The following is a 15900-nucleotide window of genomic DNA, read 5'->3' on the forward strand; positions in this document are numbered from 1 at the left end:
CCAATCAGATTTTGTAATTGACATAGAAACATTGAATATAAAAGCAAAAAGGGGTGATGCTAAACTTGCACAAGACATTAGTTAACTTTATACGGAATAATACATGCAGTTCTGGGCACCTCATTATAGAAAAGATATCAATCCCAGTGAAAGGAAATAGCAAAGATTCACTAAAATAAAGGCACAAATGAGAGGGTTATATTTATGGAGAAAAGGTATGAAAATCTGAGATTTTCATTGAAAGATTATAGGGGATAGAACAGTGCTTTACAAATTGTTCAGCATTTTGAGATTGTTCCATATGACTAGCAAGTCCAAAAGAGAAAGGCACAGATTCATGGATTGGCACTAGAGGAACAGAGCAGAAGTTGAAAGCATTTCTTTCCCAATACAAGTTCTTAGAATATGGAACACTTTGCCACAGTAGCCAATAAGGCAGAGGCTGTATCAGTTAAAGGGCAACTAGGTAAGTATTTGAAAAGGAAAGATATAAACAAAAGGGGAAAAGAACAAGAAATGGGATTAGAGAAGATAGCTCCAGTTTAAAAGACAGTACTGGCACCATGGGTCAAATAACCCTCTTCTTCACTTTAATATCTATTATTCCACAAAGAGTAAGACAAACCACAATGAAGGCTTTCAACTTGCCCTCTAGCTTGATATTCTGTCTAAGTCAATTGGATTGATTATAGTTACGGCTCTCTGAATTTCAAAGTAATGAGTCAAGTCTTCCCTCAGCCTTTTCTTCATTTGCCATTTCTAAACCCATCCAGCTAATTGATCTGGATATTTTAGATTGCCTTATCCCCTTTGGGTTTTCACTTGGTCACAAAGCTTGCCATAGTGTTAACAAAGGTTCCAGAATAAGTGACTGTGGAACGCTACTAATCGCTCTTTCTCCAACCCCACAAACTTTTCCCAAATATCATCTTTTGCTCCTTATTAGCAAGCCAGATTTCAAACCAATTGGCTAATTTAACCATCATTTCCTTTTTAGAAAATAATGGACACATTTTTAAGGTCTTGTGCTTTTACAACTGTTTCGATATGATGACCTAGGGATTGAATGAATGAACTTGAAGTTTTGAGATTGATTTCATAGTTCTGGTATGAGTTTTTGATTGAAGTTAAGTTTCTCACACCAGATTTCTCAGCAGAAGTTCCTTTTTCAGGTGTGGTGAAGAAACCACATTGCAATGTAAAGTGCTCCTGACTTTATAATGTATATTTTTGATCTCTGTTTTCAATCTTGTTTGAATTTACTTCTGATTTCAAGCTTCTCTCAAGTTTTAGCTTCACGCCATTTCTAAGCAACCCCCCGCCCCCCAACCCCAACCATGAAAATCTTACATTGACATTTCTTTGCACACTTTAAAAAAATCTCCTGTGTATCTATACCCAATTTCCATTAAATCCACATAAAATTTTAGAATTTATTTTCGCCTTAATTCCTCCCACTACTCATCCTGAAGGCAGGATCTTGTGTTGCACAGAAACCTCTAGCACCTTGCTTGAGTGCTGATTCTTCATGCATGATAAGAAGAATGACGGTCAATCACAGTTCAACCAGATCATGACTTCTTTTGGGGGGGGGGGGTACATGCATACACTTTCAACCAAGCTCATTGGATAGCAATCAAGGGTAGTAACTTCGTCCAACTTTTTTCCTATTTCTAGAAATGAGGACAATGAAGTCAAATGTAACAAACCAACTCTTGTCCAGATAACATCATCTAAACTCAGCAGAAATGAGCCCTTTCTTTCCTAAATGGAGCAAATGTTAATCACTGAACAAAGTACAATTAAACGTTAGTTTCCTAATTGCCACAGTTGTGACTTTCAGAGTTACACAGTACTTCACAATACACTGTTCCTTTAATTCAACATTTAAAAGAACAATCTTCATATATCAAGTTATCAGAAGCTCTGGTTTTGCTTTATTTTGAACACAGCGGCTCAAAGAATACAATAGTCTCAATTTTAACGTAGCAGTTAGCTGGATTGGAAAAAAGGCTCCCATTCACACAACTCAAGTAGCAAACACAGGCTAGGGATGCTGATCACTGCTAATCACATTTATAGCAGGAGTTTGGACAATACTACAATAAACGAGGGCTTCAAACAATTAACAGAACTTTGAGAAAGAATGGTGTATGACTAACATTGATGAAATAAAAATCAATGTATAGAATGCCAAAGTAAGTACTAATGTTCAATTTCTGAATAGATGGAAATAATTCCTAACTACCATCCTAAGTCATCTAAGAATTTTAAAGAACCTTAGGTGGGAACTATAAAACAAACAGAAAAAAAAATTAAATGCAGGGGTAATTTTTGGTGTGTGGGGGGAGGGGCTATTTAGAAATGGCCCTGGCTCAAAAACATTATTAATTTAAGCCAAAAGCAATTGCCATTGGTAATTTAGTACATCATTATTAATGCAGAATTTGTTTTGCCCTACTTATTTGCCAAATTGCTTCTCTATTCTACAGCTGCAATTTCAATGGAACTCCTTAAATTGCAACCCACACAAATCACTTACCTACTGATGGCCAAGAGGCATACATAAAGTTATAAGTAACAAATTCTAGCTCTTGCAAAATAAACAGTTCACAAAGCACACATAAAACATTATTCCTTACCTCCCCACTATCTTTATCAGTGCTATGTGATACATCAAGTATCCGGTCTACTTCTACATAATCTGGATTAAAAGGCTCATCTTCAACCTGCAAAAAAAAAAAATTGGGGGGACAAAAAACAGTTGACCTCTTGCTTCTTATTATGCTATCCTCATTAGCCTTCAACAGTTTGGCATTGCTAACATGTTAATTAAATTGCAACAATTCAGCTGGACTACTCCCCATGAGGAATTAAATTCCTCAGGCTTTATTAACAAGTCCCCTTAATTACTGTGTGAAACCTCCTAAACACAACGCTTTACAAATATTTTAAATGGTGTGAAATTACAACTCACTCATGAGCAACATTTGAGAAGAAGTTATGGATTTGACTCTTCAGTATTCTTTAAAAAAGCAAAGGCTATCATAAAAAATCAGTGTCACTAATGGCAATGACATATTACTGGTGATATAGTAAAAAGTAAATGGCTTAAATGTTACTACACAAAACAGAATTTTCAAATATAATGCCTGTTAAATTTCATAATGAAGTTTTAAATTTACTTTCAAAAGGAAGTGGACAGGGAGAAAGGTGTTTGAGAAAGAATAATTACTAACAGACTAACAGGGAGTGTAACTATGCCAAGGACAACTAATAGGCATGGGATACAATATATATTTCATGAGTAGGCTTTCTGAAGTGGTACACCAAAGTTGCAGTCAGTGCTAAAAAGGATGCAGATTATATATCATGCAACTCCTTGCTTTATCACACATCAGTTAATCCAAATGCTTAAAATTTGATTGGTGTGAACTGATGCCATTTGGTTTAGATTAGCCACTGTGAAAGCTCCACCTCCCCCTTCCCCTCAAAAGTTATCGATTTTCAATTGAAATAATAGTTATCTGGGAACTGGAGCCCTTGCTATTTTGTTTTCAATTCCCCAGGCAGGACACTAAAAATGTTTGCTGCATGTCTATCACTGCCCTAGCTGAAATTAGCTATCTTAGAATACGGATTGAATTGCCTTTTCAATATTACAAAGCTTTATCAGAAAATAAGTTGGTTTTTAATGGTAAAGGCACAGCTTTGTCTTCTACAGAAGTTGCTTCTGCATTTAACTTGGTAAAAAAAAAATCATCCACCTAAATATAGACAGTGAACTGATATCATATTTTTCTTTACCCAAGATGATGCAACAGAATTACACTGAATGAAGATGGAAGCACTTCACATGATTTTAAGAAAACCAGTCCAGTGAGAAATAAAAACAATGTTGAGCCATTGCAAAATATTAGCTATATCAAGCTTTTTTTAGAAATTTCAAAAGTGCCTGCTTAGACAACAAATAGTCACTCTTGATTTAGTAAAGCACAACTATACAGCTTTTCACATTGTTTCTTCAAAAGTGTGAATATTTGCAACAAGCCAAAGAGAAAAAACTGTATAACCAGTAATCGATTAGGTCCCAGACAAGCTAATTCTGATTTATTTATTCACAAAACGTCCAATTATGTTTACCAGGAAGATTCATGGGTATACTCGGTCCTTTTCGCTGTACCTTATTTTTGGCTATAACTTTGCACAGGCTCCAGGTTCTGTTCCCCAGTTCTACAGAAGTAGGGACAGTAGCAAAGTGACTCTTATGTGAATACAGCGTAACCAGGACACAGGTATCATTACAAAATATGCAATAAAAATATACTTAAAAACAGTTTGATAGCGTGCACTGCAATCTGGAGATGATATGGATAGTGAACCCACACTATTGCTGCAACTTTTACAATGCACTTTGTATTTATATTGTACCTTTAAAGTAGAAAAATCCCTAAGGTGCGTTATAGAAGCGCAGACAAAAATGTAAGCCAAAGGCGGCAATACAATATGTTTAACCAAAAGCTTGATTTTTAAGTAGGATATTAAAGGAAGAGAAGTGGAGAGGCATAGAGGTTTTTGGAGGGAATACCAGATAATATAGCCAAGCTGTCTGAAACCATAACCAACACGTGTGCAGATGCACACAAAAGGCCAGAGATGAATAAACTCAGAGTTCTGAGGGTTTGTGAGCGAGAGATTGTAGGGATAGAGCTGGTTACAGACATGGGAGAGGTGAAGGCTTAGCTTTAAACACCTAATTGAGCATTTTAAATTAGAGGCACTGGGGAATTGAGATATAATATAAGTCAGGAAAGACAGGGCGATTGGTGAAAGAGACTTACTGTTGGGGATAGGATACTGGTTACAGTTTTGGATGATATGCGTTGACAGGAGATGGGAGGCTGCTGAGAGAATTAATGAAACAATTGAGTCTGGAGGCACAAAGGCATGAACAAATGGATTGAATTAGAGACAGGGATAGGTGATATTTTGGAAATAGGTGACAAAGAGGATATGGGGTTTAATTTCAGCTTGAGGTTGAATAGAATACTGAGGTTGCAAACAGTCTTATTTAACTGAAGACAGAGGCTGCAGATGGGGATGGAATCAATGGGTAGGGTACCTAGTATGTGGCATGGGCTTTAAGACGACGACTTTGGCTTTCTGACTATTTAACAGGAGAGAATTGCAACCCAAAGACCTGATGCCAGACAAGTAATTTGACAACAAGGAGGCAGTAGGTGGGTCACGGCAGGTGGTGCAGTGATGGAACTGGATGTTATCTGCGATAAACATGACTCTATGGGCCGAATCTTCCGAGCGGTGGCAATCACCATTGGATTACCTCTTCGCTCCTATTTTTATTACCCAATGCTAGAGCTCTGCATTTCTCGTCTTGACTTGTGAGCCCAGCCTCTTCAGAAATATAGCACATGCCTGTTCTGGGGGTCCTTCTTTGTAGTGCTGGATCGTCAGAGAAAGTCAAGCTATGCCCCTTTTTACAGCACTAGGCGTCGTATTTTGGTACGTCTTCATTCACTAACGTGTGAAAAGCTTTGGACAATTAAATAACTTTTCACTTTGTTATTGAGTGATTGAGAGAGTGAAGTGGGGTGGGGGGTGGTGTTAGGGAGGCAGGGTGCCAGCTGGATAGGGAATAGGGTGGGTAGGGTCGCGGTGGGGGGCAGGGTGGAGCAGTGAGAGAGAACCAGGGACAGTCAGTGGGAGAGTCGAAGGGACGGGGTGGGGGGGGGAGGAGAGGCAGAAGGAAGTCAGAGGGTTCTGGGGGCAGGGGGGAGTCGGGGGAGGGGCGGTTGGCAGGCAGAGAGTCGTGGGTGGGGGCAGAATCAGAGGGTAGGTTGGGAGGGGGTCAGGGAGAAGTCAGGGTGGGAGTCAGAGGGAGCTGGAATGTCGCAGGGGAGTCAAAGCGGCGGGGTGGAGGGACGAGAGTCCAAGGGCCAGTGTGGGTAGAGTTCAAGTGTCAGGGGTGGGGGGGAGTCTGAGGGTTGGCGTTAGATATGGTTTTTTTCCTTTGTCTAACATTTCCTGGGTAAGTATTTGGTAACTAACTCAGAATCCTCCGAAGACTCTGACTCTAACTCTGAGTTGGAGACACTTTCGGAGGGTTCCAGGCACAGGGGAATTTCCCATTGGTAGCTGAAACTTCCTGACCAATTCCCGTGGAGCTCTTGCATTGGGACTTCTGAGGGGGTCCCCAGCCCACCTTCTAAGGTACCTCTGGGTTACGGCTAGCCAGAGACTGGAAGATTTGTGTCTATGGCCAGAATATTTCCCTCATCGGGCTGGCTCAGCAGGAGCGGTCGGGAAGCTGGCCGCCATCCATAATTTAATGCGGAGGGGCCAATTAAGGCCTGCCCTGCGTGGATCACGAGCAGCAGCGCTAAGCGCTGCCTGTGCAGGCGTGGGGAGGGAGAGAGAGCGGGCCTGGCACACAGTTCGCACATGCGTGCGATAAAGCGCTTCAGTCTCCCTGAGGCATGGAGCTGTTTCAGGGAGACTGAAGCGCTTTTTAAAAATACTAATGAAGACACTAAAAATTTAATGAAACATGTCCCCTCAAGTTATTGTATCACGAGATGGGACATGTTTTCAATTTCAAAATAAAGTTTTTATGTAATGTGCATTTGCTTTAGGAAACCTCATCCTGCTTGTGGATGAGGTTTCCTAAAAAATGTAAAGGCTGCTTGGCCTTTTCGCCTGCCCACCAACCGCTAGGTTGAATGGGCAGTGTAAATTTCAAGTTAACTGCCTTGTTAATGGCCTTAATATGCCTTCAATTATCGGCGGGTGCGCAGCCAACTCTGGCGCACGCCTGCAGAACAAAATTTCGCGCGAGTGCATGATGACGTCAGGACGCATGCCCGAAGTCATCGCACGTCATATTATGTTCCAACGTGTTGGTCGTGCACTTGCACGCCAAAGGTAAAATTCTGGTCTATGTCTTTGGATGACTTCAGCAAAAAGTAGCAAGTAGAAGAGCGCTACCGATAAATCCTTGAGAGACTCCATAGGTAAAAGTGGGATGAGAAGAGAAACTGGAGAAGCTTTGGCTGTAACCAAGATACGGCTTGGTTCAATGGAGGAAAGAGACTGAAGGATAAAATGTGGTTGACTACTTCAAAGGCCGAAGAAAGGTCATGAAGAAATAGTACATCACAGGCACAGTCACAGGGGTTGTTATTTATGACATTGATTGACTTTGTTTCAATGCAGTGGCAGAAACTTAATTAGAGACACCAAAGTTGTGAGGAAAATGGACCCAGGCTTAGGAGGTGAGAATAAATTAAGGACTTATTGGGTCAATCGATACTGAAAATGGGATTGAATTGGGCATTACTGCTACATCTTGGTGTTACACATCCACATTTTCTCATTCCTAGACAAGTCAGCCTCTTGCCATTTGGGAGGCAAAGGGGAAAGAGAGGATGGGGCAGAACATGAAGGAAGGAAGAAAAGCAGGCCATGTGGGGGATGGAGGAAAGGCACAGGCAGAACAAAGGATAATAGACAGGCAGGCAGGAGGAAGAAGAAGAGTGACATAGGCTGTTTAGAGAGAAGATAGGGAGGGTGGAGAGAGGCAGATAGAGGGAAGTTATGAGTGACAAAGTCCATGACATCACATGATGGCACAAATGTGAACACATGAGTAAAGGGCAAGTGAACCAAACAAAGAAGGTAATAGACAACAGGTGGAGAGGAGATACAACAAAGGGGAGACTTACAGAAAGAGGCAGGAGAGGCAAAAAGAAAATTAGGAAAAAGGAACTGACAAAGGGAACTGTATAAGTGTGTGGAAGACAAAGAACAGAGAATGGCAAACAAGTTAAAATTTAAGAGTTTTATAAAATGTTTTATCTGATCAACACCATGGTAGGTCAACTAGTCCTCTATAAAAAATGGAGCAAATTCTGACCTCAGTGAGAAATTTATTCATTTGTGCCTGCTTTGCTTTGAAGCGTTTAATCTTCTGATGAATTCTCTTGTCCTTTGCCAGCTGCTCCACTGTGGTCCACTGACAATGAAGGTATGAACTGAACAGAAAAAAAAAATTACCTCAGATAGAGTGAGTCCATTTCACCAAGCAAAACTATGAAATAAAACTAGGCATTTATAAATTGATACTAGAAGCAATAACCGCTTAATTGTACTTTCCTGGGGGTGGCAGGAGAATATTTCAATTCCTTTAAAATATATTCCAACAAATAATTGGTTACAGAAATACAAATTCACATGAATTATAATGCAACAGCTCCAACTCTTCAAGGATGACTTACTTGCAAAGGCAATAAAACATAAAAATAAGGGGCTTTCAAAAGAGCAGGTAACTCAATAAATGGTAGCTGACAATCTGTCACTCAGAAATCTGTTAGCACTTAACTTTTTTCTCAGAGGATAGGTAAATCTTAAAATTTGGTTCCATCATTGATACTATACGAATGGACCAAATTTTTTTTTACCATTGTCACAAATCTATAACCAACAATTAAAGTTCAGTGGCCTCCATGCCAAAATTGGCCCCAAGAAAAATTCATTAAGAAACCTGATTCAGACAGCTGCATATTCAGATGACAGGTAGACTGCTTTACATAACACCTTTGAGGGCAATTAGGAATGGGAAACAAATGCCAACCTTGTCAATGACACTCTCGTCCCATGAAAACAAAAAACTTGACCAGAATAATTCTCTGCCTGTTAAGTTCAAGTAAATCTATTTATATCTGCATGAAAAAGTCAAGAAAGTCATACTTAGTCAAATTAAGATTACTCAACTCTAAGTTATTTAATGTAGAAGTGTCAAAAAGCTGAGCAACACTGTTATTTTCCCATTGCATTTCAATAGCCTTTATTAAAAAGACACTTCACAAATGTACAATATGTGTACTACAGCAGAGAGCAACAAAGTCCCAGATTCAATGTTTGGTTGAATTCTACCTTTTGATAAGAATCTCTGCACAGAAGAAAGTAGCACAGAAAGGGAAAAGGTAGCCAGTGGTTGACAGCATTGATACTCAACTACAAACTAATGGGCCTAAGTCAGCTAGTCTGTAAAGAACCCAGAGCATCACTGTCTTAGCATAAAAAGGCAAAATACTTGCAAAAGCAGGACCATCGCAAATCCCAATTACACCAACCTACTGATTTCCTTAAACTAATTTAAGCATTGCCATCCGAGTGAACAGTTCTAGTGATGGTATTGACCTTAGAAGATTTTGGATCATGATATGGGAGGTCATTATTATATGTGTTAAACTTGTGTTGTGAAATGTCACGTGAAGCAAAAAATAGCACTTTAGAGTTCTTAAAGTCAGACATATGTTTTTTATTAGTAACCCATGCATTTCAAAAATATATTTTTTCAAGAATTTAAAGACATTTGAACAAGATGTTATATAGATGCAAATATTTTAGCTTTTTGCTCAGAAAAACAAAATACGGAAAACTTCAATTATTCAATGTTAAGAGGAACACTTACAATTTTCCAACATCCTTTACTCAGCAAACTAAGGAGCCAAATAGCTGACACTTATCAAAAATAATTTGGGTGGGGTAAGAACTAGACACCATATGTAACACCACCTGTTAGACCTAGGTGCAAATCCTCCAGGTCTGTAAGCCTCACCCGCCTGCTGATAATGATTCTCTCCATTAAATCACTTCTCCCTTCCACCCCATCAAAGACATTCCCTTCTTTATCTTTCCTCTGCTCCCATATCATTTATTTGCTTAAAACCCATTATATCCCTATCATTTTCAGTTCTTGGGGCCTGCCTCCTTGCTTCATCTCAATCATGATATTATGGCATGAGTCATGATGAGCAACACTGAAAATGAGGGTCCTACATGGAAAGAGACAGAGAGAGAGAAAGAGTGAGAGAGAGTGTGAGGGAGGCGGAAAGAAAAAAAGCAGAGAGAAAGAGAGAGAGAGAAAAAAAACAGATAGTGTTTTCTTTTTCATATTTCACATAATTAAGGGTTTATATTAGAAATTCTTATTTTTAAAACTATGCACAGCCTCAGGTTGTCGACAGTAGATGGCAGCCAGTGTTTGCTGCTGCTATTTTATTTTTTATTCCTTACCTCTTTGGTGCTTTTGTTAATGGGCATTTTTTGTTCAGTTTCGCCATTTGGTACATTTCCTACCTGTTCATTTGCAGTTTGTTAAATGCCGAATAAATGATTTTGGAGGTGATTGTAAGAGATAGTGAAGTGCAAAACGTAGGAAGTTTCTCAACTAATATGAGGTAGCCACCAAGGCTTTCATGAGAACCTCGAGCAGCACACAAACTGAGCCTGAGGTAACTAATTTTCAATAACTTCCAAAATCATGCTCAGGGCAGGAATCTATGGACTTTAAAAGGGGATAATTTTTATCAATCTACTTTATGGCACAGTGTCACCCATTCAGGGAAAAAATAACTTAAGCACCATTTTGGATTTAAATTTAACCATAAACATACTTACTAGTTTTTGTATTTGACAAATAATTCTTCTACTTCCACCTCTTCTCCAGACTCTGTCTGAAATCACAAGTACATTTTAGAATCTGATGTCAACACAACCATTTGTCACTGTCATTTAAATCTCCAGGCAATTCACTATAAAGTGGTTAGGGACACAGTTGCAACGTGCTTAAGTAGAATTAGAATGCAAAGAACACCAAAAAGTTTCCTTCGGCGAGGATTACTTTCCACCCCTGCAATACCCCTACAAAAAGCTATCAATTCCAACTACTCTGCTTACTGTGTCAACCAACTCATGAATCATTTTATCTCCTCCTTAACCACCAGCTACTTCATTCACAATAACCTGACCTCGACCTGGCTTCCTGCCAAACCCACAGCGTTAAGCAGATGCCAAATGTACCATTTCCTGAGGCAGCAGCCAGTTTGCAGCTGCACTACTGGAAGCCACATGTATTATTGTTGGCAATCTTAAAAGCTAATCTCAAAAAGTGTTACAATTTAAAATATAGCCCCTACTTTACCCGTGAAAATTTAAAACTGAAACAGAAGCTAATAAGCTCAATTACGTACTACAAACTATAATACATTTTACATTGATGCATTTTCAGTATTATTTGCAATACAAAATCGTAGTCAATCCATATAATCAACAACCACTAAAAGGATCCAAATAGGTTCAAATTTTGACCTGCTACTGTTACATGGCTGCCAGCTGTTACTGGCAGATCAAAAATCTATACTTCAGGCTGAAAATTGAGAATTACGAAAAGACCAGTTATTTCCCATCAGCTAAACTTTAAAACAAGAAAATGTTAATACTTACAGTTTTCTTCACTAGTCGCATGCTCAAGATCTTTTCGGTGACTGGACCAGCTGCAGACTCCTAAAAAGACAATCACTTTATAACAAATACTGCTGCAAATCTGAATATATTATCTACATACATGAATGCTTATAATCACATGCTCCTTGCAAACAACCTCATAGGTGCCTTAGTAGCACCACAGTCTGAAAATCTGAATAAATTGGTTAAATGTACTCCTTGCAAGGAAATAAAGCAATTGAATTGAGGGAAAGGACACTAAACATTTAGAAAATGGGAACAGAACAATTTTTGCAACGTGATTTTCTGATTAGGTAAGAATCAAGTCAGCAGTAAAAATCTAAACCACTGTTTTGTATCCATGTATAAATGAGTTATCCGCTTAAAATGAGTAATTTTTAATCACAATGTCAGTTTGCTTCACTCTTTAGGCCTAGCCTTATAGATGGTTTCCTTGTATAATTTGCACATTGCAGTAATTCTTATGAAGGAAGTGGTTTGCATCAAAATACTAAATACCTTGTAAACTTGCTCAGTGCTATACCTAACAATGTAGAGCAGGTATAGGATATATTTTAACAAACTGCCAAAGTAACTTATGTTTTCAAAGTCCTGCATATAAACAGTATAAATAATGCCAACAAATCCCAACAGCATGTAATCTTGTGGCAGTTGTTCAAAGAAACAATGATATTCTACCACTGAATATCTTTTATGCTAATATTTTTTGTAGTGGCACACTCATGACAGAACATTATAGTTAGAACCAAAGACTAAAAGATGAACCAGAGAGAAAACATTAATTAGCAATCAAGTCTAGTTTGTTTCTTTTCTGAAGCAAACAACATGCAGTGAAATGTGCTCACATGGGTAGGAAATTGTGGCTCAGGCCCTTGATAGGTCAACAGAGATAAACATCCATTCCACTTTTTTTTTTTACAGGAGTCTTTTGTGCACATTTTTAATATCTATTTTTGCTTGGTTTGGGGGGGGTGGAGGTGTGGGCATGGGGGAGTAAAAAATCTGAGGTTTTACTCTGAAATAGATTTAGATGTACTTTTTAATAGTTTACTGATCCTGGCAGTGTTCAGGGCCCGAGGAACAAGAAACACACAAAAAGCTCATGGAATGGGCACACTGAACTCAATTCTGCTCCTGAGCTAAACACAGCTGAGATCAAGGTCCATTCCATACAGAAAACACACTTGATACTGATGCAAACAGGGGCTGCAGAAATTCAGTTGGCTTCATAGCCACAATTAGGAAGGAAAAAGCAAATTCGTATTTTCTCTAGCTCCTTTCACAGCCTCAGGACATCCCAAAGTGCTTTACTGCCAATGAAGGGCAATCACTTTTGTCAGGATAGTGCAGCAAGCTTCCAATTACAGGGATACAATGGCTAGATAATCTGCTTTGGTGATGTCACTTGAGGGATTGTTAGCAATGGCACAGGGAGAACACCGTCTGCTTCTAAAGAGATTGTTAATGCTGGAGAGGAAAGGTGGAATACGGCCAGCAACTCAAAGAGTTATCTATTGTTCCAAAAGATCATCTTGATCTCTGTCTTCATTTGGTTGTAAGAAATACCATCAATTCTGCAGATACTGGCCGGGATTTAATGCAGCCTGCCAGAGTGGGCATGATGGCGGAGTGGGGGGGAGAATCGGATAGGAGTACCCGCTTCCAATTCCTGGCTTCGGGAAAACCATCCCCAATTTAGTGGAGAGGTGGGAACAGCCCAAATGGGAATCCTGCTTGCTGACAGCAGGCTGTCAATTAGGCTCATTAATGAGCCACTTAGAGCCAATTATCCCTGAGCTCACCGGAATTGAATGGCAGCTCAAGGATTTAACAGATCTCGCATGGGTCTCCCGTGGCTCCCAAAGGCCAACCAGCATAACTTGTTGGGTTTGCCTGTGGCATCGTAGGAGGGGGAGCCGTCTTTCGTTGATAGACACTCAGTGCCCAATCGAACGCCCAGGCATTGGGAAGTGGTGCGGGGATGCCTGAAAGGTACATCCCTGCTCTTGCATCTGATTCTCCTCTTACTCCCTTGCTCGTGACCCCCAGCCCACCCCACTCACCTATCCCCAGGAATCCAGCAATAATCCCTGGCAAAGACTTCAGGCCATTACTGACAACAGCCACGGCTCCCGGTGGCACTGCCAGCAATGGAGAGCTGTTGGCCTCTGACTGGTTGGCAATTTATGGGGGCAAGGTATCAGCCCTACTGGAGGCTATGTCAGGTGGGAGATCCGAAGCTGGCCAGTTAAGTGCCCGAGTGCACTTAAATTACTTCAGGCCTCTCGGACAGAAGCGTAATGGGCCCTCCTACTGATTCTTCAACCGGTGGGTGGAGGGACACCCATCCACTATATGGACAGAAGAATTTTCTCTCTCCTTGTCCTACTCACCCATTTATTACTTTGAGGTAGAATAATTGAAGATAGATAAATTTGCTTTTCTATAGTAACTTCAGAAAGAAGGAGATGCATCTCACCAAAAGCAATGACAAAGCTACAGCTCCACGATAAAACTAAGAAAATTGCTTGCTAAAGATACATTCAATGTTCCCCTATTATGTAAAGTCACACATTCAAGCTAGCATATCTTTCCTTATAGGTATTCCTTAGAGCTGGAATGACCCAGAATCTGGTTCTCGCAGAAAACCAAGTGCTAATATTTTCACCTGTCTACAAGCGTTCCCGATCTGTCCCACTATGAATTTATGACAGGGTGGGTAAAGTAAACAAATCAGAATACAGTGCTCCTCTGATGGCTAAGTTGGTAATCACAATGGCCAGAAGATTCAAGATACAATCATTGATTTCAGCCAAGTTAATTGAGTAGGGTAACTCTTTCGAGTTATCAACAGTCACAGATTGTAACTCTTCGAGTACATTCACAGTTCTTGGTTTCTAGGAGTGGGACATGAACCCACAACCTTCTGATTCAAAGGCGAGGGTGCTATGAACTGAGCCACAGTTGACACCTCAATTGAGTAGGGTACCAGAACAAACAATTGGGGGTGAGGCATGAGAGGGGAAGCAATAAAGGGTAGGCGATTAGCCAGGAATTGGTCTCAGCTGTAATGCAATCTTTGTTCAGACTATTGATATTCAGGCTTAGATCTCCCAAACCTCATCCCATTTATTACAAATTGGTCAACACCAATTAGATAATCTAGGCTTCAATATTTATCTTTACTGAAAGTGTTAAGTACTCTAGCAAGAACCAACACCTTAACCAAAGGGATGAAAATTGGGAAAAATAATGGCAAATACTCAAATTTTTTTGCACTAGTTAAAAATCTGAGTTTACATATAAGCAACAAATGGTCATCACAGAAAAATATTGTCGAACTTGGAGCACTTTATCCGTCAATTCCAGTCGTACACTGTTCAAAGGTTTTTGTTATAGGACAGTTATAGGAAATATAGATTATATATTAAAAGTATTGCAAAAGACTTCTATTTCTTGTCCATAACCCTTCTTCCTAAGTTACAATATTGAGCTACATTTTTGCCAACAGTTCACTTTGAAAAAGGAAAAAGCCAACTTAAAGATGTAAACATATCCTGTGTAAACAATAGCCTGGCACAACATAGTCACAGGCTCCCAGCTTTTGATGGCACTCCAGAGCAGTCTTAAATCTCCCCTTCAGCTCTACTAGCCATGTTATATTCATTTGCTGTGAAGTTAAATTTGACACAAATTTGATTTATTTTTAGATTTAATTTATAACAGTTCATTTCTGTTCGAATTTTCAACTGCCCTTTGCTAGCAGCCACTGGCACCTGCTGGGCTCTCCAACATCAGTCCACTGTTTTTTCCCCACCAAACTCCCGCTAATCTTCTCAGCCCAATTCAATGTTCCCAGCCCTCCATGTAAAAATTTTCTTGAGCTCAACAGCTTCTTTATGGCTTCCATCCCAGCCTAGCATCTTGCCAGCGCATCCACCACTATGGACCCTTATGCTATCCCAGTTCTTCATGGGCTCAATGGCTTCTTTTCAGGCTCTACCTGACTGTTGTCTAGATGCACACTTGAAATGTCGGTTACAGGCCTTTATCAGGAATCTGGGTGGGTGGGACTATCTTAAGGGCATCCTCATGATATTGAGGATTTTTATTTAATGCATTTAGGGTCTTAAATAGCAGGGCTATTTGTCTTGGAGTTGTCCTTTAAAGAATACCAACCTTGTACTCCAACAGTGAATCCCTTGTGAAAGTTTGTAACCAACCATGGAACTACATAAAATAAATTTGCTCACCCACCAGGTTGGCAGGGTGTTCCCAAATTTGCCTCCAATATAAGTTCCCATTCAGTTCCTTTTCCTTTTCACTCTCCCTCCTACCACTACATTTTCATCCCATCAGCTCCTACTTTTGGCTGCATCACAGTTCAACCAACAGCCTGCATTTGCCTCAGCCATTAAATGCAACACATTCCTTTCCTCACCCACAAATGATGGCCTAAAAGACACCCTAAATTTGCTGATCTGCAGCACTATACAGATCTCATCCCCAGCCAGTGCCCCCTGCCCTTTTCATCTTCATTCCATCCATCAGTTCCCATCCTAGTAACCATTG

At 39.9% G+C, this 15900-nt stretch overlaps 1 protein-coding gene across 1 annotated transcript in view; it reads right to left on the reverse strand.

Moving 5' to 3' along the window:
- The window catches only part of chd7 (chromodomain helicase DNA binding protein 7), a 277990-nt gene that overhangs the window by 130010 nt on the left and 132080 nt on the right, over positions 1-15900 (reverse strand). The window contains exons 6-9 of the mRNA XM_078540439.1: positions 11308-11367; positions 10483-10538; positions 7934-8051; positions 2643-2729 (exon numbers count right to left, since the gene is read on the reverse strand). Coding sequence (XP_078396565.1) covers positions 2643-2729; positions 7934-8051; positions 10483-10538; positions 11308-11367 — 321 coding nt within the window. The remainder of the gene's footprint in view (positions 1-2642; positions 2730-7933; positions 8052-10482; positions 10539-11307; positions 11368-15900) is intronic.

The sequence above is a fragment of the Cetorhinus maximus genome, chromosome 4, assembly GCF_964194155.1.
Source record: "Cetorhinus maximus chromosome 4, sCetMax3.hap1.1, whole genome shotgun sequence".
In the NCBI taxonomy this organism is placed as follows: domain Eukaryota; kingdom Metazoa; phylum Chordata; class Chondrichthyes; order Lamniformes; family Cetorhinidae; genus Cetorhinus; species Cetorhinus maximus.